Genomic DNA, 17,448 nt, shown 5'->3' with positions numbered 1-17,448 from the left:
AGCCTGGCCAACATGGTGAAACCCCGTCTCTACTAAAAATACAACAATTAGCCGGGTGTGGTGGTGTGTGCCTGCAGTCCCAGCTACTCGGGAGGCTGAGGCACGATAATTGCTTGAACCTGGGAGGAGGAAGTTGCAGTGAGCTGAGGTTGCACCACTGCACTCCAGCCTGGGTGACAAAGCAGGACACTGTCTCAAGAAATAAATAAATAAATAAAAATAAATAAAAGAATAAGAACACCCTGTCTTAATATTCTTAATTAAATTATATGCTCATCCTTGTAGCCTCCGAGGCAGTGTCAAGACTGCTAACCACACTAGGGATTGGGGCTAGGGCAGGGGTGAAACCCTCAGGAAGGCATGCTGACAGACAAGAATAAGTTGACTATAGGGAAAATGTAATAAATTGCATTGAGACAATTGCCTATCCATTTCAGCAAAGATATTGGTAGGTTCTTATGTCCTATTTTTTTAAAAAGCATAGATAGATTAAATAGTTAAACATGAAAACCATATGCTATAAAAGTACTAGAAAAACATCCAGGAGAATACTGACATCACCTAAGGACCTTCTAAACAAGATATAAACCAACAGCCAAAAAGGAAAAGGTGTCGAATTTGACCACATAGACATTTAAAAATGCCTTTGACCTCAAAGAACTTAAAAAACATAAATAACAAACAGCATAGATAATGTATTGTTATCCAAAACATATAAAGCATTTTCACATGTAAGTAAGCAAACACAACCCGATTTGTAAATATGGGCAGAGATTATAAACAAATAACAGGGCCGGGCGCAGTGGCTCACGCCTGTAATCCCAGCACTTTGGGAGGCCGAGGCGGGCGGATCACCAGATCAGGAGATCGAGACCATCCTGGCTAACCCGGTGAAACTCTGTCTCTACCAAAAACACAAAAAATTAGCCAGGCGTTGTGGTGGGCGCCTGTAGTCCCAGCTACTCGGCAGGAGAATGGAGTGAACCTGGGAGGCAGAGGTTGCGGTGAGTCGAGATCGCACCACTGCACTCCAGCCTGGGCGACAGATATAGGCTCCATCTCAAAAAAAAAATAAAAAACAAATAACAAATACAAATAGATAATAAACACATGAAAATTGTTCATTCATTAATAATCAGGAAAATGCAAATTAAAGTATCAGTGGACTATTATTTTGTGCGCCAAATTCATAAAAACAAAAATGTGAGTGTGGGATAATAAGTACTTTCTAGCATTTTGATGCAAATGCAGATTAGTATATCTAGTTTAAAGCATAATCTGGCACTATCAAAATAAATGTACTTGTACACTCTGATCCAACAATTCTACTTTTCATAGTTATCCTATACTTGTACAGGTGAATAAAGATAATACTTACCATTTAGCAAGTGTCTATTATGTTCCAAGCCCTTTAAAATTCTTTGAAAGAAGTGTTGGATAGTATACTCATTTTGCAGATGAGAAAACTGAAACTCAGATGTAAAATGCCCAAAGTTATATGACCATGGAAGAATCTAGATTTAAACCTAAATATTTCTGCCTGTAAAATCCAAGGTCTTTTTACTGTATCATACTAGTTCTCCTACTACCACCAAACACTGCCTTTCATTGCTGAGTAAAATTAATTTCCCCATCTCTCCTCACCTTTTTTCATCCTGACTTTTGGGGAAATGATTTAGGGTCCAGTCATTGTCAGGGTTTAAGTAAAAGCTAATTAGGCTATATCTTGAAAGTCTTAATTTATGAAGGGGCTCTAAAAATGTGAAGGAACTATTGAAAGACTGTCACCTGAATCAGCTATGAGTTGAAAGAGATGTTATCAGTCCTTTCCAATTCAGATTTAGTATTCCAGAAGTTTGCCTCAAAATACTGCATTTCTATAACACACTGTCTACCTTGGCTCATTAAAAAAAACTCTTAACTTCAAACAACTCCGAAGATTATTTTCCCACAGAATTCTAAAGATTTTGTGACTTGTTTGTGAAGCAATTAGCTTGGACTTTCAGAAATGTGTTCTAGAACTCTGAGATGTCTTCAGTTTACAGGTCTGTTGCCCTAGGTGATAGATTCAATCTTCTAAGTCTGTTGATTGTATATACTGGAATATATGTTTAGTGGATTACAAACGCAATTTATCTTGTTCAATTTAATTTTGTTTTATATGCTGATTATGGCTCTGACTACCACCCTTAAGAAAAATGTCTAAGGTAAGTTTTATTTTTCCTTAAAATATTTGACAATGATTTTTCTTTTTAAAAGTTAAGCTTTTTATTTTGAAATAAATGTAAATTAATGTGCAGTTGTAAGAAATAACAGAGAGAGCTCACGTACTCTTCTTTATTCAGCTTTCTTCAATAGTAAGTAACATCTTTCAAAACTGTAGTACAATTTCACAACCAGGATATTGACATTATACAGTTAAGATTCAGACATTTCCACAAGGATCTCTAATGTCCTTTTATAATCTCACCCATTTCCTTCCTGCCCCCATCCCCTATTAATATATGGTAACCACTAATCTGTTCTCCATTTTTAATAATTTTGTCATTTCAAGAATGTTATATAAATGGAATCATACAGTGTATAACATTTTGGGATTGTCTTTTTTTCACTCAGCATAAATCTCTAAAAATTCATCCAGGTTGTTGTACATATAAATAGTTTGTTCCTTTTTATTGCTATTATTCCATTGTATGGATGTACCATGGTTTATTCACCAATTAAAGGACATCTGGGTTGTGTTCCAGTTTGGAGCTATTATGAATAAGGCTGCTATAAACATTGTATATAGGTATTTTACATATAAGTCTTCATTTCCCTGGAATAAATGCTCAAGAGTGCAACTGGTGGGTCATAGGGTAGTTGCATGTATGGTTTTTTAAATAAATTGAATAAAAGGCAAGATGGTTTACTAGATGCAGCTAGGAGGAACATCTGCCAGTGAGGTACCAGGACACAGGGAAGACTAACACACTCTGAGCAGATCTTCAGAAGGAAGGTATTGATAGTGGACAGAGGGAGGTCACAGACACTGAGCTGAAGGGAGAGGAAGCTGGGAACCTTGCATGGCGCTACTACACATCAGGACTCGTTCCTGGCCCCCAGTGTTTCCTGGGGAAGGAATGAGTTGAGCAGGCAAGGAGTGGTTCACTTTCACCATGGGCCTCTGGAATCCTGGCAGCAGGAGACCCTACAACCCCCATGGACACTTGAGCTGGCAGGGAGAGATGATTAGAGAGGTGGTAGGGACAGGGCTCCTGCCTGTGCAGAGTGCAGAGGGTTTGGTGCAGGAACATCTGCAGGGGAGCACGGCCAGGGGTGTCCATCCTCCAAGGCTTGCCTTGCTTCCATAAAAGACTCTAGCCTTAGGGGAACTATCAAATCTGAACAGAACAGGGTGATTTTGCCACTGAGATGGATCCAGTCCGACCTGAGTGCCCTTCTATCTGCTGGCCTCTCATGGGGCCCTGGCCTGGCTGTACCTGCTTGCAGTGCAGCTTCCGAGGCCCAACGGGGGTGCCTCTTGCAGACCCACATTATAGCTCCTGCGCTAGCTAGACCATGTTTGAACATCAGAGAGCTCCAGCAGCGTGGTCCCCACTGACATGCATCAGCCCATATGCTGGCATGCACTCATCCACAGCCCATAGCTGGCACGCACTCATTGCACCGGCACCTGTATGCAAGGACAAACCATGTCTCCACTTCCCTGCTGGTGTGTGGGTGCGTGTGCACCCCTCCATGCCATTGCTGCTGGCATGAGGGTACCTACCGCCCCTGTTGCCATGTGGCAGTGCCACTGTTGCCATTGTGAACATGCACAGGAACAACAGTGGCACTGTTTCCTGCCCTGTACCACCACTGCCACAGGCGTGAACTGGCACATGGAAGTTGCCAGCCCCATACCCATTAGTGACTGGCCTCCATGCTGACACTGCTACAGGTGCAAATGGGCACAGGGACCTCAGTGGGCCTGCTTCCCTTCCCCCTTCCTGTGCCACCACCACTGCTGTTGTCAATGCCTGCATGCAGGCTAGCAGCCCCAGGCCTGCCTGCACTCCACCCCAGTCCTCCAGTGTGTACCCTGCTGTGCTGCTGCTGCTGCTGCTGCTGCTGCTGCTGCTGATGGCACAAGGGAAGGAGCACAGACACCACAGCCACAGCCTAAGGAAGTGCTTTGGCTGGCACCACTGTTTGGAGTGTTGTGACCAATGGTCTAGGAATACCTTGGCCACTCCAGCTCAGCAGTTTCCCAACAAGGGACTGGAGAACAAAGCTGGGACCCAATACAAGCCCCCCAGAGTTAGGGCACACAGCCTACCAGTGCTGAGCTGAGCCTTGGCCCTCCTAAAAATCTACCAGAAATGAAGCCAGTCAACTGAACCTACCTTATACCATAATCAAACCCAGAAGGACATCAAAGAAGATTTTTTAAAAAAATCCAAAGGATAGCAACTTCAAAGATTGAAGGAACATCAACCCACAGAGATGAGAAAGAACCATTGCAAGAACTCTGGCAGCTCTAAAAGCCACAGAGTCTTCTTACCTCCCAACAACTGCACTAGCTCCCCAGTAATGGTTCTTAACCAGGCTGAAATGGCTGAAATGACAGAAATAGAATTCAGAACATGGATAAAAACAGAGATCATTCATATTCAGGAGAAAGCCAAAATGCAATCCAAGAAATCTAAGGAATGCAATAAAATGATACAGGATATGAAGGACAAAATGTCTATTTTAAGAAAGAACCAAACTGAGCTGATAGAGCTGAAAAACTCCAAGGATTTCAGAATACAATAGCAAGTATTAATATTAACAGCAAAATCAACCAAACTGAGGAAAGAATCTCAGAGCTTGAAGACCTGCTATCTGAAATAACTTAGACAAAAATAAAGAAAAATCAACAAAAAACAAAACCAGGGGAGGGGGGTTGCCCAAGATGGCCGAATAGGAACAGCTCCAGACTCCAGCTCCTAGCGTGAGTGACACAGAAGACGAGTGATTTCTGCATTTTCAACTGAGGTACCGGGTTCATCTCACTGGGGCATGTTGGACAGTCGGTGCTGGTCAGCGGGTGCAGCCCGACCAGCGAGAGCTGAAGCAGGGTGAGGCATCGCCTCACCTAGGAAGCACAAGGTGGAAGGGAATTCCTTTTCCTAGCCAAGGGAAACTGAGACATGCAACATCCGGAAAATTGGGTAACTCCCATCCTAATACTGCGCTTTACCAAGGGTCTTAGCAAATGGCATACTAGCCGATTATATCCCACACCTGGCCCGGAGGGTCTCACACACACGGAGCCTCCCTCATTGCTAGCACAGCAGTCTGGATAGTTGTGCAAGGCGGTAGCACTGTAAGGCAGCAGTGAGGCTGGGGGAAGGGCGCCCACCATTGCTGAGGCTTAAGTAGGTAAACAAAGCTGCCTGGAAGTTCAAATTGGGTGGAGCCCACCGCAGCACAAGGAGGCCTGCCTGCCTCTGTAGACTCCACCTCTGGGGACAGGGCATAGCTAAACAAAAAGCAGCAAAAACCTCTGCATATGTAAATGTCCCTGTCTGACAGCTTTGAAGAGAGCAGTGGTTCTCCCAGCATGGAGGTTGAGATCTGAGAACTGACAGATTGCCTGCTCAAGTGGGTCCCTGACCCCTGAGTAGCCTAACTGGGAGACATCCCCCACTAGGTGCAGATCAACATGTCACACCTCACATGGCTGGGTACACCCCTGAGATGAAGCTTCCAGAGCAAGAATCAGACAGCAACACTCGCTGTTCAGCAATATTCTATCTTCTGCAGCCTCTGCTGCTGATACCCAGGCAAACAGGGTCTGGAATGGACCTCAAGCAAACTCCAACAGACCTACAGCTGAGGGTCCTGGCTGTTCGAAGGAAAACTAACAAACAGAAAGCACACCCACACCAAAACCCCATCAGTATGTCACCATCACCAAAGACCAAAGGCAGATAAAACCACAAAGATGGGGAAAAAGCAGTGCAGAAAAGTTGGAAATTCAGAAAATCAGAGCGCATCTCCCCCTGCAAAGGAACACAGCTCATCGCCAGCAACAGAACAAAGCAGGACAGAGAATGACTTTGACGAGTTAAGAGAAGAAGGCTTCAGTTGATCAAACTTCTCAGAGCTAAAGGAGGAAGTACATGCCCAGCACAAATAAACTAAAAACCTTGAAACAAGAATGGACGAATGTATAACTAGAATACTCAATGTGGAGAAGACCATAAAAGAATTGATAGAGATGAAAACCATGACACGAGAACTACGTGACAAATGCACAAGCTTCAGTAACCGACTCGATCAAATGGAAGAAAGAGTATCAGTGATTGAAGATCAAATGAATGAAATGAAGTGAGAAGAGTAGTTTAGAGAAAAAAGAGTAAAAAGAAATGAACAAAGCTTCCAAGATATATGGGATTATGTGAAAAGACCAAATCTACGTCTAATTGGTGTGCCTGAAAGTGACGGGGAAAATGGAATCAAGTTGGAAAACACTCTGCAGGATATCATCCAGGAGAACTTCCCCAACCTAGTAGGGCAGGCCAACATTCAAATTCAGGAAATACAGAGAAAGCCACAAAGATACTCCTCGAGAAGAGCAAATCCAAGACACAAAATTATTAGATTCACCAAAGTTGAAATGAAGGAAAAAATGTTAACAGCAGCCAGAGAGAAAGGTCGGGTTACCCACAAAGGGAAGCCCATCAGACTAACGGCAGATCTCTCAGCAGAAACTCTACAAGCCAGAAGAGAGTGGGGGCCAATATTCAACTTTCTTAAAGAAAAGAATTTTCAACTTATAATTTCATATCCAGCCAAACTAAGTTTCATAAGTGAAGGAGAAATAAAATCCTTTACAGACAAGCAAATGCTGAGAGATTTTATCACCACCAGGCCTGCCCTACAAGAGATCCTGAAGGAAGCACTGAACATGGAAAGGAACAACCAGTACCAGCCACTGCAAAAACATGCCAAAATGTAAAGACCATCGATGCTAGGACGAAACTGGATCAACTAACGAGCAAAATAACCAGCTAATATCATAATGACACGATGAAGTTCACACATAACAATATTAACCTTAAATGTAAGTGGACTAAATGGCCCAATTAAAAGACACAGGCTGGCAAATTGGATAAAGAGCCAAGACCCATCAGTTTGCTGTATTCAGGAGACCCATCTCACATGCAGAGACACACATAGGCTCAAAATAAAGGGATGGAGGAAGATCTACCAGGCAAATGGAAAACAAAAAAAATCAAGGGTTGCAATCCTAGTCTCAGATAAAACAGACTTTAAACCATCAAAGATCAAAAGAGACAAAGAAGGCCATTACATAATGGTAAAGGGATCAATTCATCAGGAAGAGCTAACTATCCTAAATATATATGCACCCAATACAGGAGCACCCAGATTCATAAACCAAGTCCTTAGAGACTTTCAAAGAGACTCAGACTCCCATACAATAATAATGGGAGACTTTAACACCCCACTGTCAACGTTAGACAGATCAATGAGACAGAAAGTTAACAAGGATATCCAGGAATTGAACTGAACTCTGTACCAAGCAGACCTAACAGAAATCTACAGAACTCTCCACCCCAAATCAACAGAATATACTTTCTTCTCAGCACCACATCACACTTATTCCAAAACTGACCACATAGTTGGAAGTAAAGCACTGCTCAGCAAATGCAAAAGAACAGAAATTATAACAAACTGTCTCTCAGACCACAGTGCAATCATACTAGAACTCAGGACTAAGAAACTCAGTCAAAACCGCTCAACTATATGGAAACTGAACAACTTGCTCCTGAATGACTACTGGATACATAGCAAAAGGAAGGCAGAAATAAAGATGTTCTTTGAAACCAACGAGAACAAAGATACAACATACCAGAATCTCGGGGACACATTTAAGCAGTGTGTAGAGGGAAATTTACAGCACTAAATGCCCACAAGAGAAAGCAGGAAAGATCTAAAATTGACACCCTAACATTACAATTAAAAGAACTAGAGAAGCAAGAGCAAACACATTCAAAAGTTAGCAGAAGGCAAGAAATAACCAAGATCAGAGCAGAACTGAAGGAGACAGAGACACAAAAAACCCACCAAAAAAAATCAATGAATCCAGGAGTTGGTTTTTTGAAAAGATCAACAAATTGATAGACTGCTAGCAAGACTAATAAAGAAGAAAAGAGAGAAGAATCAAATAGACACAATAAAAAATGATAAAGGGGATATCACCACCGACCCCACAGAAATACAAACTATCATCAGAGAATACTATAATCACCTCTACGCAAATAAACTAGAAAACCTAGAAGAAATGGATAATTTCCTGGACACTTGCACTCTCCCAAGGCTAAACCAGGAAGAAATTGAATCCCTGAACAGACCAATAGCAGGCTCTGAAATTGAGGCAATAATTAATAGCCTACCAACCAAAAAAAGTCCAGGACCAGATGGATTCACAGCTGAATTCTACCAGAGGTACAAGGAGGAGCTGGTACCATTCCTTATGAAACTATTCCAATCAATAGAAAAAGAGTGAATCCTCCCTAACTCATTTTATGAGGCCAACATCATCCTGATACCAAAGCCTGGCAGAGACACAACAAAAAAAAGAGAATTTTAGACCAATATCCCTGATGAACATCGATGCAAAAATCCTCAATAAAATACTGGCAAACGAAATCCAGCAGCACATCAAAAAGTTTATCCACCATGATCAAGCGGCTTCATCCCAGGGATGCAAGGCCGGTTCAACATATGCAAATCAATAAATGTAATCCATCATGTAAACAGAACCAAAGACAAAAACCACATGATTATCTCAATAGACGAAGAAAAGGCCTTTGACAAAATTCAATAGCCCTTCATACTAAAAACTCTCAATAAATTCGGTATTGATGGAATGTATCTCAAAATAATCAGAGCTATTTATGACAAACCCACAGCCAATATCCTACTGAATGGGCAAAAACTAGAAGCATTCCCTTTGAAATCTGGCACAAGACAGGGATGCCCTCTCTCACCACTCCTATTCAACATAGTGTTGGAAGTTCTGGCTAGGGCAGTCAGGCAAGAAAAAGAAATAACGGGTATTCAGTTAGGAAAAGAAGAAGTAAAATTGTCCCTGTTTGCAGATGACATGATTATATATTTAGAAAACCCCATTGTCTCAGCCCAAAATCTCCTTAAGCTGATAAACAACTTCAGCAAAGTCTCAGGATACAAAATTAATATGCAAAAATCACAAGCATTCTTATACACCAGTAACAGACAAACAGAGAGCCAAATCATGAATGAACTCCCATTCACAACAGCTTCAAAGAGAATAAAATACCCAGGAATCCAACTTACAAGGGATGTGAAGGACCTCTTCAAGCAGAACTACAAACCACTGCTTGGTGAAATAAAAGAGGACACAAACAAAGGGAAGAACATACCATGCTAATGGATAGGAAGAATCAATATTGTGAAAATGGCCATACTGCCCAAGGTAATTTATAGATTCAATGCCATCCCCATCAAGCTACCAATGACTTTTTTTACAGAACTGGAAAAAACTACTTTAAAGTTCATGTGGAACCAAAAAAGGAGCCCACATTGCCAAGACAATCCTAAGCCAAAAGAACAAAGCTGGAGGCATCACGCTACCTGACTTCAAACTATACTACAAGGCTACAGTAACCAAAACAGCATGGTACTGGTACCAAAACAGAGATATAGACCAATGGAACAGAACAGAGCCCTCAGAAATAACACCACAAATCTACAGCCATCTGATCTTTGACAAATCTGAGAAAAAGAAGAAATGGGGAAAGGATTGCCTAGTTAATAAATGGTGCTGGGAAAATTGGCTAGCCATAAGTAGAAAGCTGAAACTGGATCCTTTCCTTACTCCTTATACGAAAATTTATTCAAGATGGATTAGAGACTTAAGTGTTAGACCTAAAACCATAAAAACCCTAGAAGAAAACCTAGGTAATACCTTTCAGGACATAGGCATGAGCAAGGACTTCATGTCTAAAACACCAAAAGCAATGGCAACAAAAGCCAAAATTGACAAACAGGATCTAATTAAACTAAAGAGCAACTGCACAGCAAAAGAAACTACCATCAGAGTCAACAGGCAACCTACAGAATGGGAGAAAATTTTTGCAATCTACTCATCTGACAAAGGGCTAATATCCAGAACCTACAAAGAACTCAAACAAATTTACAAGAAAAAAACAAACAACCCCATCAAAAAGTGGGCAAAGGATATGAATAGACACTTCTCAAAAGAAGACATTCATACAGCCAACAGACACACGAAAAAATGTTCATCATCACTCGCTATCAGAGAAATGCAAATCAAAACCATAATGTGATACCATCTCACACCAGTTAGAATGGCAATCATTAAAAAATCAGGAAACAACAGGTGCTGGAGAGGATGTGGAGAAATAGGGACACTTTTACACTGTTGGTGGGACTGTAAACTAGTTCAACCATTGTAGAAGACAGTGTGGCGATTCCCCAAGGTTCTAGAACTAGAAATACCATTTGACCCAGCCATCCCATTACTGGGTCTATACCCAAAGGACTGTAAATCATGCTACTGTAAAGACACATGCACATGTATTGTTTATTGTGACACTATTCACAATAGCAAAGATTTGGAACCCACCCAAATGTCCATCAATGATAGACTGGATTAAGAAAATGTGGCACATATACACCATGTAATACTATGCAGCCATAAAAAAGGATGAGTTCATGTCCTTTGTAGGGACATGGATGCAGCTGGAAACCATCATTCTCAGCAAACTATCGCAAGAACAGAAAACCAAATATCACATGTTCTCACTCATAGGTGGGAACTGAACCATGAAATCACTTGCACACAGGAAGGGGAACATCACACACTGGGGCCTATTGTGGGGAGGGGGTAAGTGGGAGGGGGGAGGGATAGCATTAGGAGATATACCTAATGTAAATGATGAGTTAATGGGTGCAGCACACCAACATGGCACATGTATACGTATGTAACAAACCTGAACTTTGTGCACATGTACCCTAGAACTTAAAGTATTTATATATATATATAAAAAAACCTATGAGAAATATGGGACTATGTAAAGAGACCAAGTCTATAACTCACTGTCATCCCTGAAAGATGGAGAAAGAAAGCAAGTAACTTGGCAAACATATTTCAGAATATCATCTGTGAAAATTTCCCCAACCTCACTAGAGAGGACAACATTCACATTCAGGAAATGCAGAGAAACCCAGTGAAATACAACATAAGAAGACCATCCCCAAGACACATAGTCATCACATTCTCTGAAGTCAAAATGAAAGAAAAATTGTTAAAGAAAGCTAGAAAGAAGAGGCAGGTCCCTAGAAAGGGTTCCCCATCAAGTTAATGGTGGAACTTTCAGCAGAAACACATATAAGCCAGAATATAATGGAGGCCTATAGTCAACATTCTTAAAAAAAAGAATTTCCAACCAAGAATTTCATATCCAGCCAAACCAAGTTTCATAAGCAAGGGAGAAATAATATTCTTTTCAGACAAGCAAATGCTCAGGGATTTCATTACCAGCAGACCTGTCTCATAAGAGGTCCTGAAGGGAATGCTAAACATGGAAAGGAAAGACTGTTATGAGCCACTACAGAAACATCCTTAAGTACATACAACAGTGACACTATAAAGCAACCACACAAACAAGTCTGCATAATAACCAGCTAACAACATGATGACCAGAACAAATCTGCACATATCAATACTGACTTTAAATGTCAACAAGCTAAGTTCCCCAAGTAAGAATCACAGAGTGGCACTGAACAAAGAAGCAAGACCCAATGGTATTCTGTCTTCAAGAGACCCATCTCACATGCAGTGACACCCATAGGCTCAAAGTAAAGCAATCAGAAAACAGAAAAAATCAGGGTTGCTATTCTAATTTCAGACAAAAGAAACCAACAAAGATTAAGAAAGACAAAGAAGGGCATTGCATGATGGTAAAGGGCTCGATTCAACAAGATCTAACTGTCCTAAATATATACACACTCAAAACAGGAACACTCAGAGACCTACAAAGAGACTTAGATAACCACAGAAAAATAATGGGAGACTTCAACATCCCACTGACAGTATTAGATAGACCACTGAGGCAGAAAACTAACAAAGATATTCAGGACCTGAACCCAACCCCTGCCAAAAGGGCCTAATAGACATCTACACTCCACTCCATCCCAAAACAATGGAATATACATTCTTCTCATGTGCACATGGCACATACTCTAAAATCGACTACACAACCAGACATAAAACAATCCTCAACAAGCTCAAAAATACCAAAATAATAACAATGATGCTCTTGTACCACAGTGCAATAAACATAGAAATAAATACTAAGAAAATCACTCAAAACCATATAATCACATGGAAATTAAACAATCTGCTCCTGAATGGCTTTTGGGTAAATAATGAAATTAAGGCAGAAATAAAGAAATTCTTTGAAATTAATGAGAACAAAAGATACAACATACCAGAATCTCTGGGTCACAGCTAAGGCAGTATTAGGAGGGAAGTTTACAGCACTAAACACCCATATCAAAAAGTTAGAAAGATCTCAAATTAACAAACTAACAACACAACTAGAGGAACTAGAGAAACAAGAGCAAACTAACCCTGAAGTGATCATAAGACAAGAAATAACCAAAATCAAAGCTGAAGTGCAAGAAACTGAGATGTGAAAAACCATACAAAGGATCAATGAATCCAGGAGTTGCTTTTTTGAAAAAATTTATAAGATAGATAGACTGCTAGCTAGACTGATACAGAAAGAAAGAGAGAAGATCCAAATTAACACAATCAGAAATGTCCAAGGGGACATTGCCACTGACCCCACAGAAATACAAAAAACCTTCAGAGACTATTATGAACACCTCTATGAATGCAAGCTAGAAAACCTAGAAGAAATTGATAAATCCTGGACACACACAACACCCCAAGACTGAGCCAGGAAGAACATGAATCCCTTAACAGACCAATAATGAGTTCCAAAATTGAATCAGTAATATAAAGGCTGCCAACCAAAAAAAAAGTCATGGACCAGATGGATTCAAGGCCAAATTTTAAACAGCTGTTACTACTCCTACTGAAACTATTCCAAAAATTGAGGAGGAGGGACTTGGCTCCCTAACTTATCTATGAGGCCAGCATCATCCTGATACCAAAACCTGGAAGAGACACAATAGAAAAAGAAAACTTCAATATCCTTGGTGAACATAGATGTAAATACCCTTAACAAAATACTAGAAAACTGAATTCAGCAGCACATAAAAAAGCTAATCCGCTATAATCAAATAGGCTTTATGCCTGAGATGCAAGGTTGGTTCAACGTATACAATAGACACTTCTCAAAAGAAGACATACACCCAGCCAATGATCATATGAGAAAATGTGCAACATCACTAATCACTAGAGAAATGTAAATCAAAACCACAGTGATATGCCATCTCACACCAGTCAGAATGGCTATTAAAAAGTCAAAAAATAACTGGCAAGGTTACAGTGAGGAAGGAACACTTATACACTGCTGGGAGGAATGTAAATTAGTTCAGCCATTGTGGAAAGTAGTTTGGCAATTTCTGAAAGAACTTAAAATTTCCATCTGACCCAGCAATTCCATTATTGGATACATACCCAAAGGAATATAAATCATTCTACCATAAAGACACATGCACACATATGTTCATCACAGCACTGTTCACAATAGCAAAGATATGGAATCAACCTAAATGTCCATCCATGGTAGACTAGATAAAGAAAATGTGGTACATATATACCATGTAATACGCTGTAGCCATAAAAAAGAATATCATGTCCTTTGCAGCAACATGGGTGGAGCTGGATGCAATTGTCCTAAGCAAATTAACACAGGAACAGAAAACCAAATACTGCATGTTCCCACTTATAATTGGGAGCTAAACACTGAGTACATATGGACACAAAGAAGGGAACAACAGACACTGGAGTCAGGGTGGAGAGTGGGAGGAGGGTGAGGATAAAAAACTACCCATTGAATACTATGTTTATTACTTGGGTAATGAAATAATCTGATGAAAACCCTGTGACACACAATTTACCTATATAAGAAATCTGAACATGTACTCCAAACCTAAAATAAAAGTTAAAAATAAAAAATATGATACTACAAGGCTACAGTAACCAAAACAGCATGGTGCTGGTACCAAAACAGAGATATAGACCAATGGAATAGAACAGAGTCCTCAAAAATAATACCACACATCTACAGCCATCTGATCTTTGACAAATCTGAGAAAAAGAAGAAATGGGGAAAGGATTCCCTAGTTAATAAATGGTGCTGGGAAAATTGGCTAGCCATAAGTAGAAAGCTGAAACTGGATCCTTTCCTTACTCCTTATACGAAAATTTATTCAAGATGGATTAGAGACTTAAATGTTAGACCTAATACCATAAAAACCCTAGAAGAAAACCTAGGTAATACCATTCAGGACATAGGCATGGGCAAGGACTTCATGTCTAAAACACCAAAAGCAACGGCAACAAAAGCCAAAATGACAAATGGGATCTCATTAAACTAAAGAGCTTCTGCACAGCAAAAGAAACTACCATCAGAGTCAACAGGCAACCTACAGAATGGGAGAAAATTTTTGCAATCTACTCATCTGACAAAGGGCTAATATCCAGAATCTACAAAGAACTCAAACAAATATAGAAGAAAAAAACAAACAACCCCATCAAAAAGTGGGCAAAGGATATGAACAGACATTTCTCCAAAGAAGACATTCATACAGCCAACAGACACATGAAAAAATGCTCATCATCACTCGCCATCAGAGAAATGCAAATCAAAACCATAATGAGATACCATCTCACACAAGTTAGAATGGCAATCATTAAAAAGTCAGGAAACAACAGGTGTTGGAGAGGATGTGGAGAAATAGGAACACTTTTACACTGTTGGTGGGATTGTAAACTAGTTCAACCATTATGGAAAACAGTATGGCGATTCCTCAAGGATCTAGAACTAGAAATACCATATGACCCAGCCATCCCATTACTGGGTATATACCCAAAGGATTATAAATCATGCTGCTATAAAGACACATGCACACGTATGTTTATTACGGCACTATTCACAATAGCAAAGACTTGGAATCAACCCAAATGTCCATCTGTGACAGACTGGATTAAGAAAATGTGGCACATATACACCATGGAATACTACGCAGCCATAGAAAAAGGATGAGTTTGCGTCCTTTGTAGGGACATGGATGCAGCTGGAAACCATCATTCTCAGCAAACTATCACAAGAACAGAAAACCAAACACCGCATGTTCTCACTCATAGGTGGGAACTGAACAATGAGACTACTTGGACTCGGGAAGGGGAACATCACACACCGGGGCCTATCATGGTGAGGGGGGAGGGGGGAGGGATTGCATTGGGAGTTATACCTGATGTAAATGACAAGTTGATGGGTGCTGATGAGTTGATGGGTGCAGCACACCAACATGGCACAAGTATACATATGTAACATACCTGCACGTTGTGCACATGTACCCTAGAACTTAAAGTATAATAAAAAAAGAAAAAAAAATATGGTTCATGCTTGTTATCCCAGCACTTTGGAAGGCAGAGGCAGACAGATTACTTGAGCTCAGGTGTTTAAGACAAGCCTGGACGATATGGTGGAACCTCTTCTCTACCAAAAATACAAAAATTAGCTGAGCATGGTAGCATGCACCTGTAGTCCCAGCTACTCGGGAGACTGAGATGGGAGGATGGCTTGAGCCTAAGAGGCTGAGATACCACCGCTGCACTCCAGCCTGGGTGACAGAGCCAGACCCTGTCTCAAAAAATAATACATGAAATAAAATAAATAAAACCGCTACAGTATTTTCAGGAGTGGTTGTAAAATTTTAAATTCCCACCAGCAGTTGTTCCACATTTCACCTCTATTTAGTTTTATTCTGTTTTAATGAGGCTTAAGTTCATTTTTTCTCTATGAATGTCCAATTGCTCCAGTGCCAGTTGTTGAAAAGGCTGTCTTTCCTCCATTGAATTGCTTTTGCATCACTGTCAAAAATCAGTTGGCAGCACTTTGGGAGGCCAAGGCGGGCGGATCACCTGAGGTCAGGAGTTCGAGACCAGCCTGTCCAACATGGAGAAACCCTGTCTCTAGTGAAAATACAAAATTAGCCAGGCGTGGTGGTGCATGCCTGTAATCCCAGCTACTCAGGAGGCTAAGGCAGGAGAATTGCTTAAAACCGGGAGGTGGAGGTTGCGGTGAGCCGAGATCACACCATTGCACTCCAGCCTGGGCAACAAGAGCAAAACTGTCTCCAAAAAAAAAAGAAGAAAAATCAGTTGGCCATACTTTTGGGGGCCCGTCTCTGGGATGTCTATTCTGTTTCATTGACCTATGTGTCTATCTCTCCTTTATTCTTGATTACTTAATATCAAGTAAAGTGATTCCTCCCACTTTAGGCTTTTTTAAAGATTGTTTTGGCTATTCTAGGGTCTGTGCTTTTCTACAAACATTTTAGCATGATCTTGTCTATGTCTAGAAAAATTATAATATACATATAAATTGCATTAAATCTACATATCAATTTGGAGTGAACTGACATCTTTATTATGTTGAATCTTCCAATCCAGAAACATGGTATGTCCCTCCATTTCCTTAGGTCTTGGATTTCTTCCATCAGCATTTTGTAATTGTTATCATACAGATTCTATACATGTTTTATTAGATTTGTATTTTTGTTTTCTTTGGAGTTATTGTAAATGTTATTGTGTTTTAAAGTTTTGTTTCCACCTGTTCATTGTTAATCTATAGAAATGGTATCAATTTTTTGCATATCGAATTTGTATCCTTCAATCTTGCTGAATTCACTTATTAGTTGTAGTATTGTTTTTTGTAGGCTCCATGACGTTTTCTGCATAGTCAATCATGTCATCTGAAAATAGTTTTATTTCTTCCTTCCCAATTGGCATAATTTTTATCTCCTTTCTATATTGAGAAAGAGTGGTAAGAGCATACACCTTTGCCCTGTTCCTGATCTTAGAGGGAAAATGTTCCATTTTTTAACATTAAGTGTGATGTAAGCTGTGGGTTTTTGTAGATGCTCTTTATCAAGTTGAGAAACTTACCTCTTACTACTAGTTTGTTGAGAACTTTTACTCATGATTGAGTATTGAATTTTGTGAAAAACTTTTGTGTCAGTTTATATTATATGATTTTACTCCCTTAGTCTGTGCATACATTAGATTACCCAGATTGATTTTTAAATGTGGAACCAGCCTTGCATATGCAGAGCAAATCTCATTTGGTCACAGTGTATAATTATTTTTATACATTCCTATATTTTATTGAGGATTTTGCATCT

The 17,448-nt window shown here is 40.2% G+C and overlaps 1 protein-coding gene across 4 annotated transcripts in view; it reads right to left on the bottom strand.

The window, feature by feature from the left end:
- C2CD6 (C2 calcium dependent domain containing 6) overlaps positions 1-17,448 on the bottom strand; it is a 187,074-nt gene that overhangs the window by 23,436 nt on the left and 146,190 nt on the right. The window contains exon 1 of one of the 4 annotated variants that reach the window (XM_033230700.1): positions 1,379-1,782. The exons of the other annotated variants lie outside the window; for them this stretch is intronic. Coding sequence (XP_033086591.1) covers positions 1,379-1,381 — 3 coding nt within the window. The 5' untranslated portion in view covers positions 1,382-1,782. Of the gene's footprint in view, positions 1-1,378; positions 1,783-17,448 lie in introns of those variants that run through there. 4 annotated transcript variants of the gene reach the window in all.

Source organism: Trachypithecus francoisi, unplaced genomic scaffold (assembly GCF_009764315.1).
Source record: "Trachypithecus francoisi isolate TF-2019V2 unplaced genomic scaffold, Tfra_2.0 Lachesis_group13, whole genome shotgun sequence".
Lineage (NCBI taxonomy): Eukaryota > Metazoa > Chordata > Mammalia > Primates > Cercopithecidae > Trachypithecus > Trachypithecus francoisi.
This window is presented reverse-complemented; position numbering and strand designations above follow the sequence as displayed.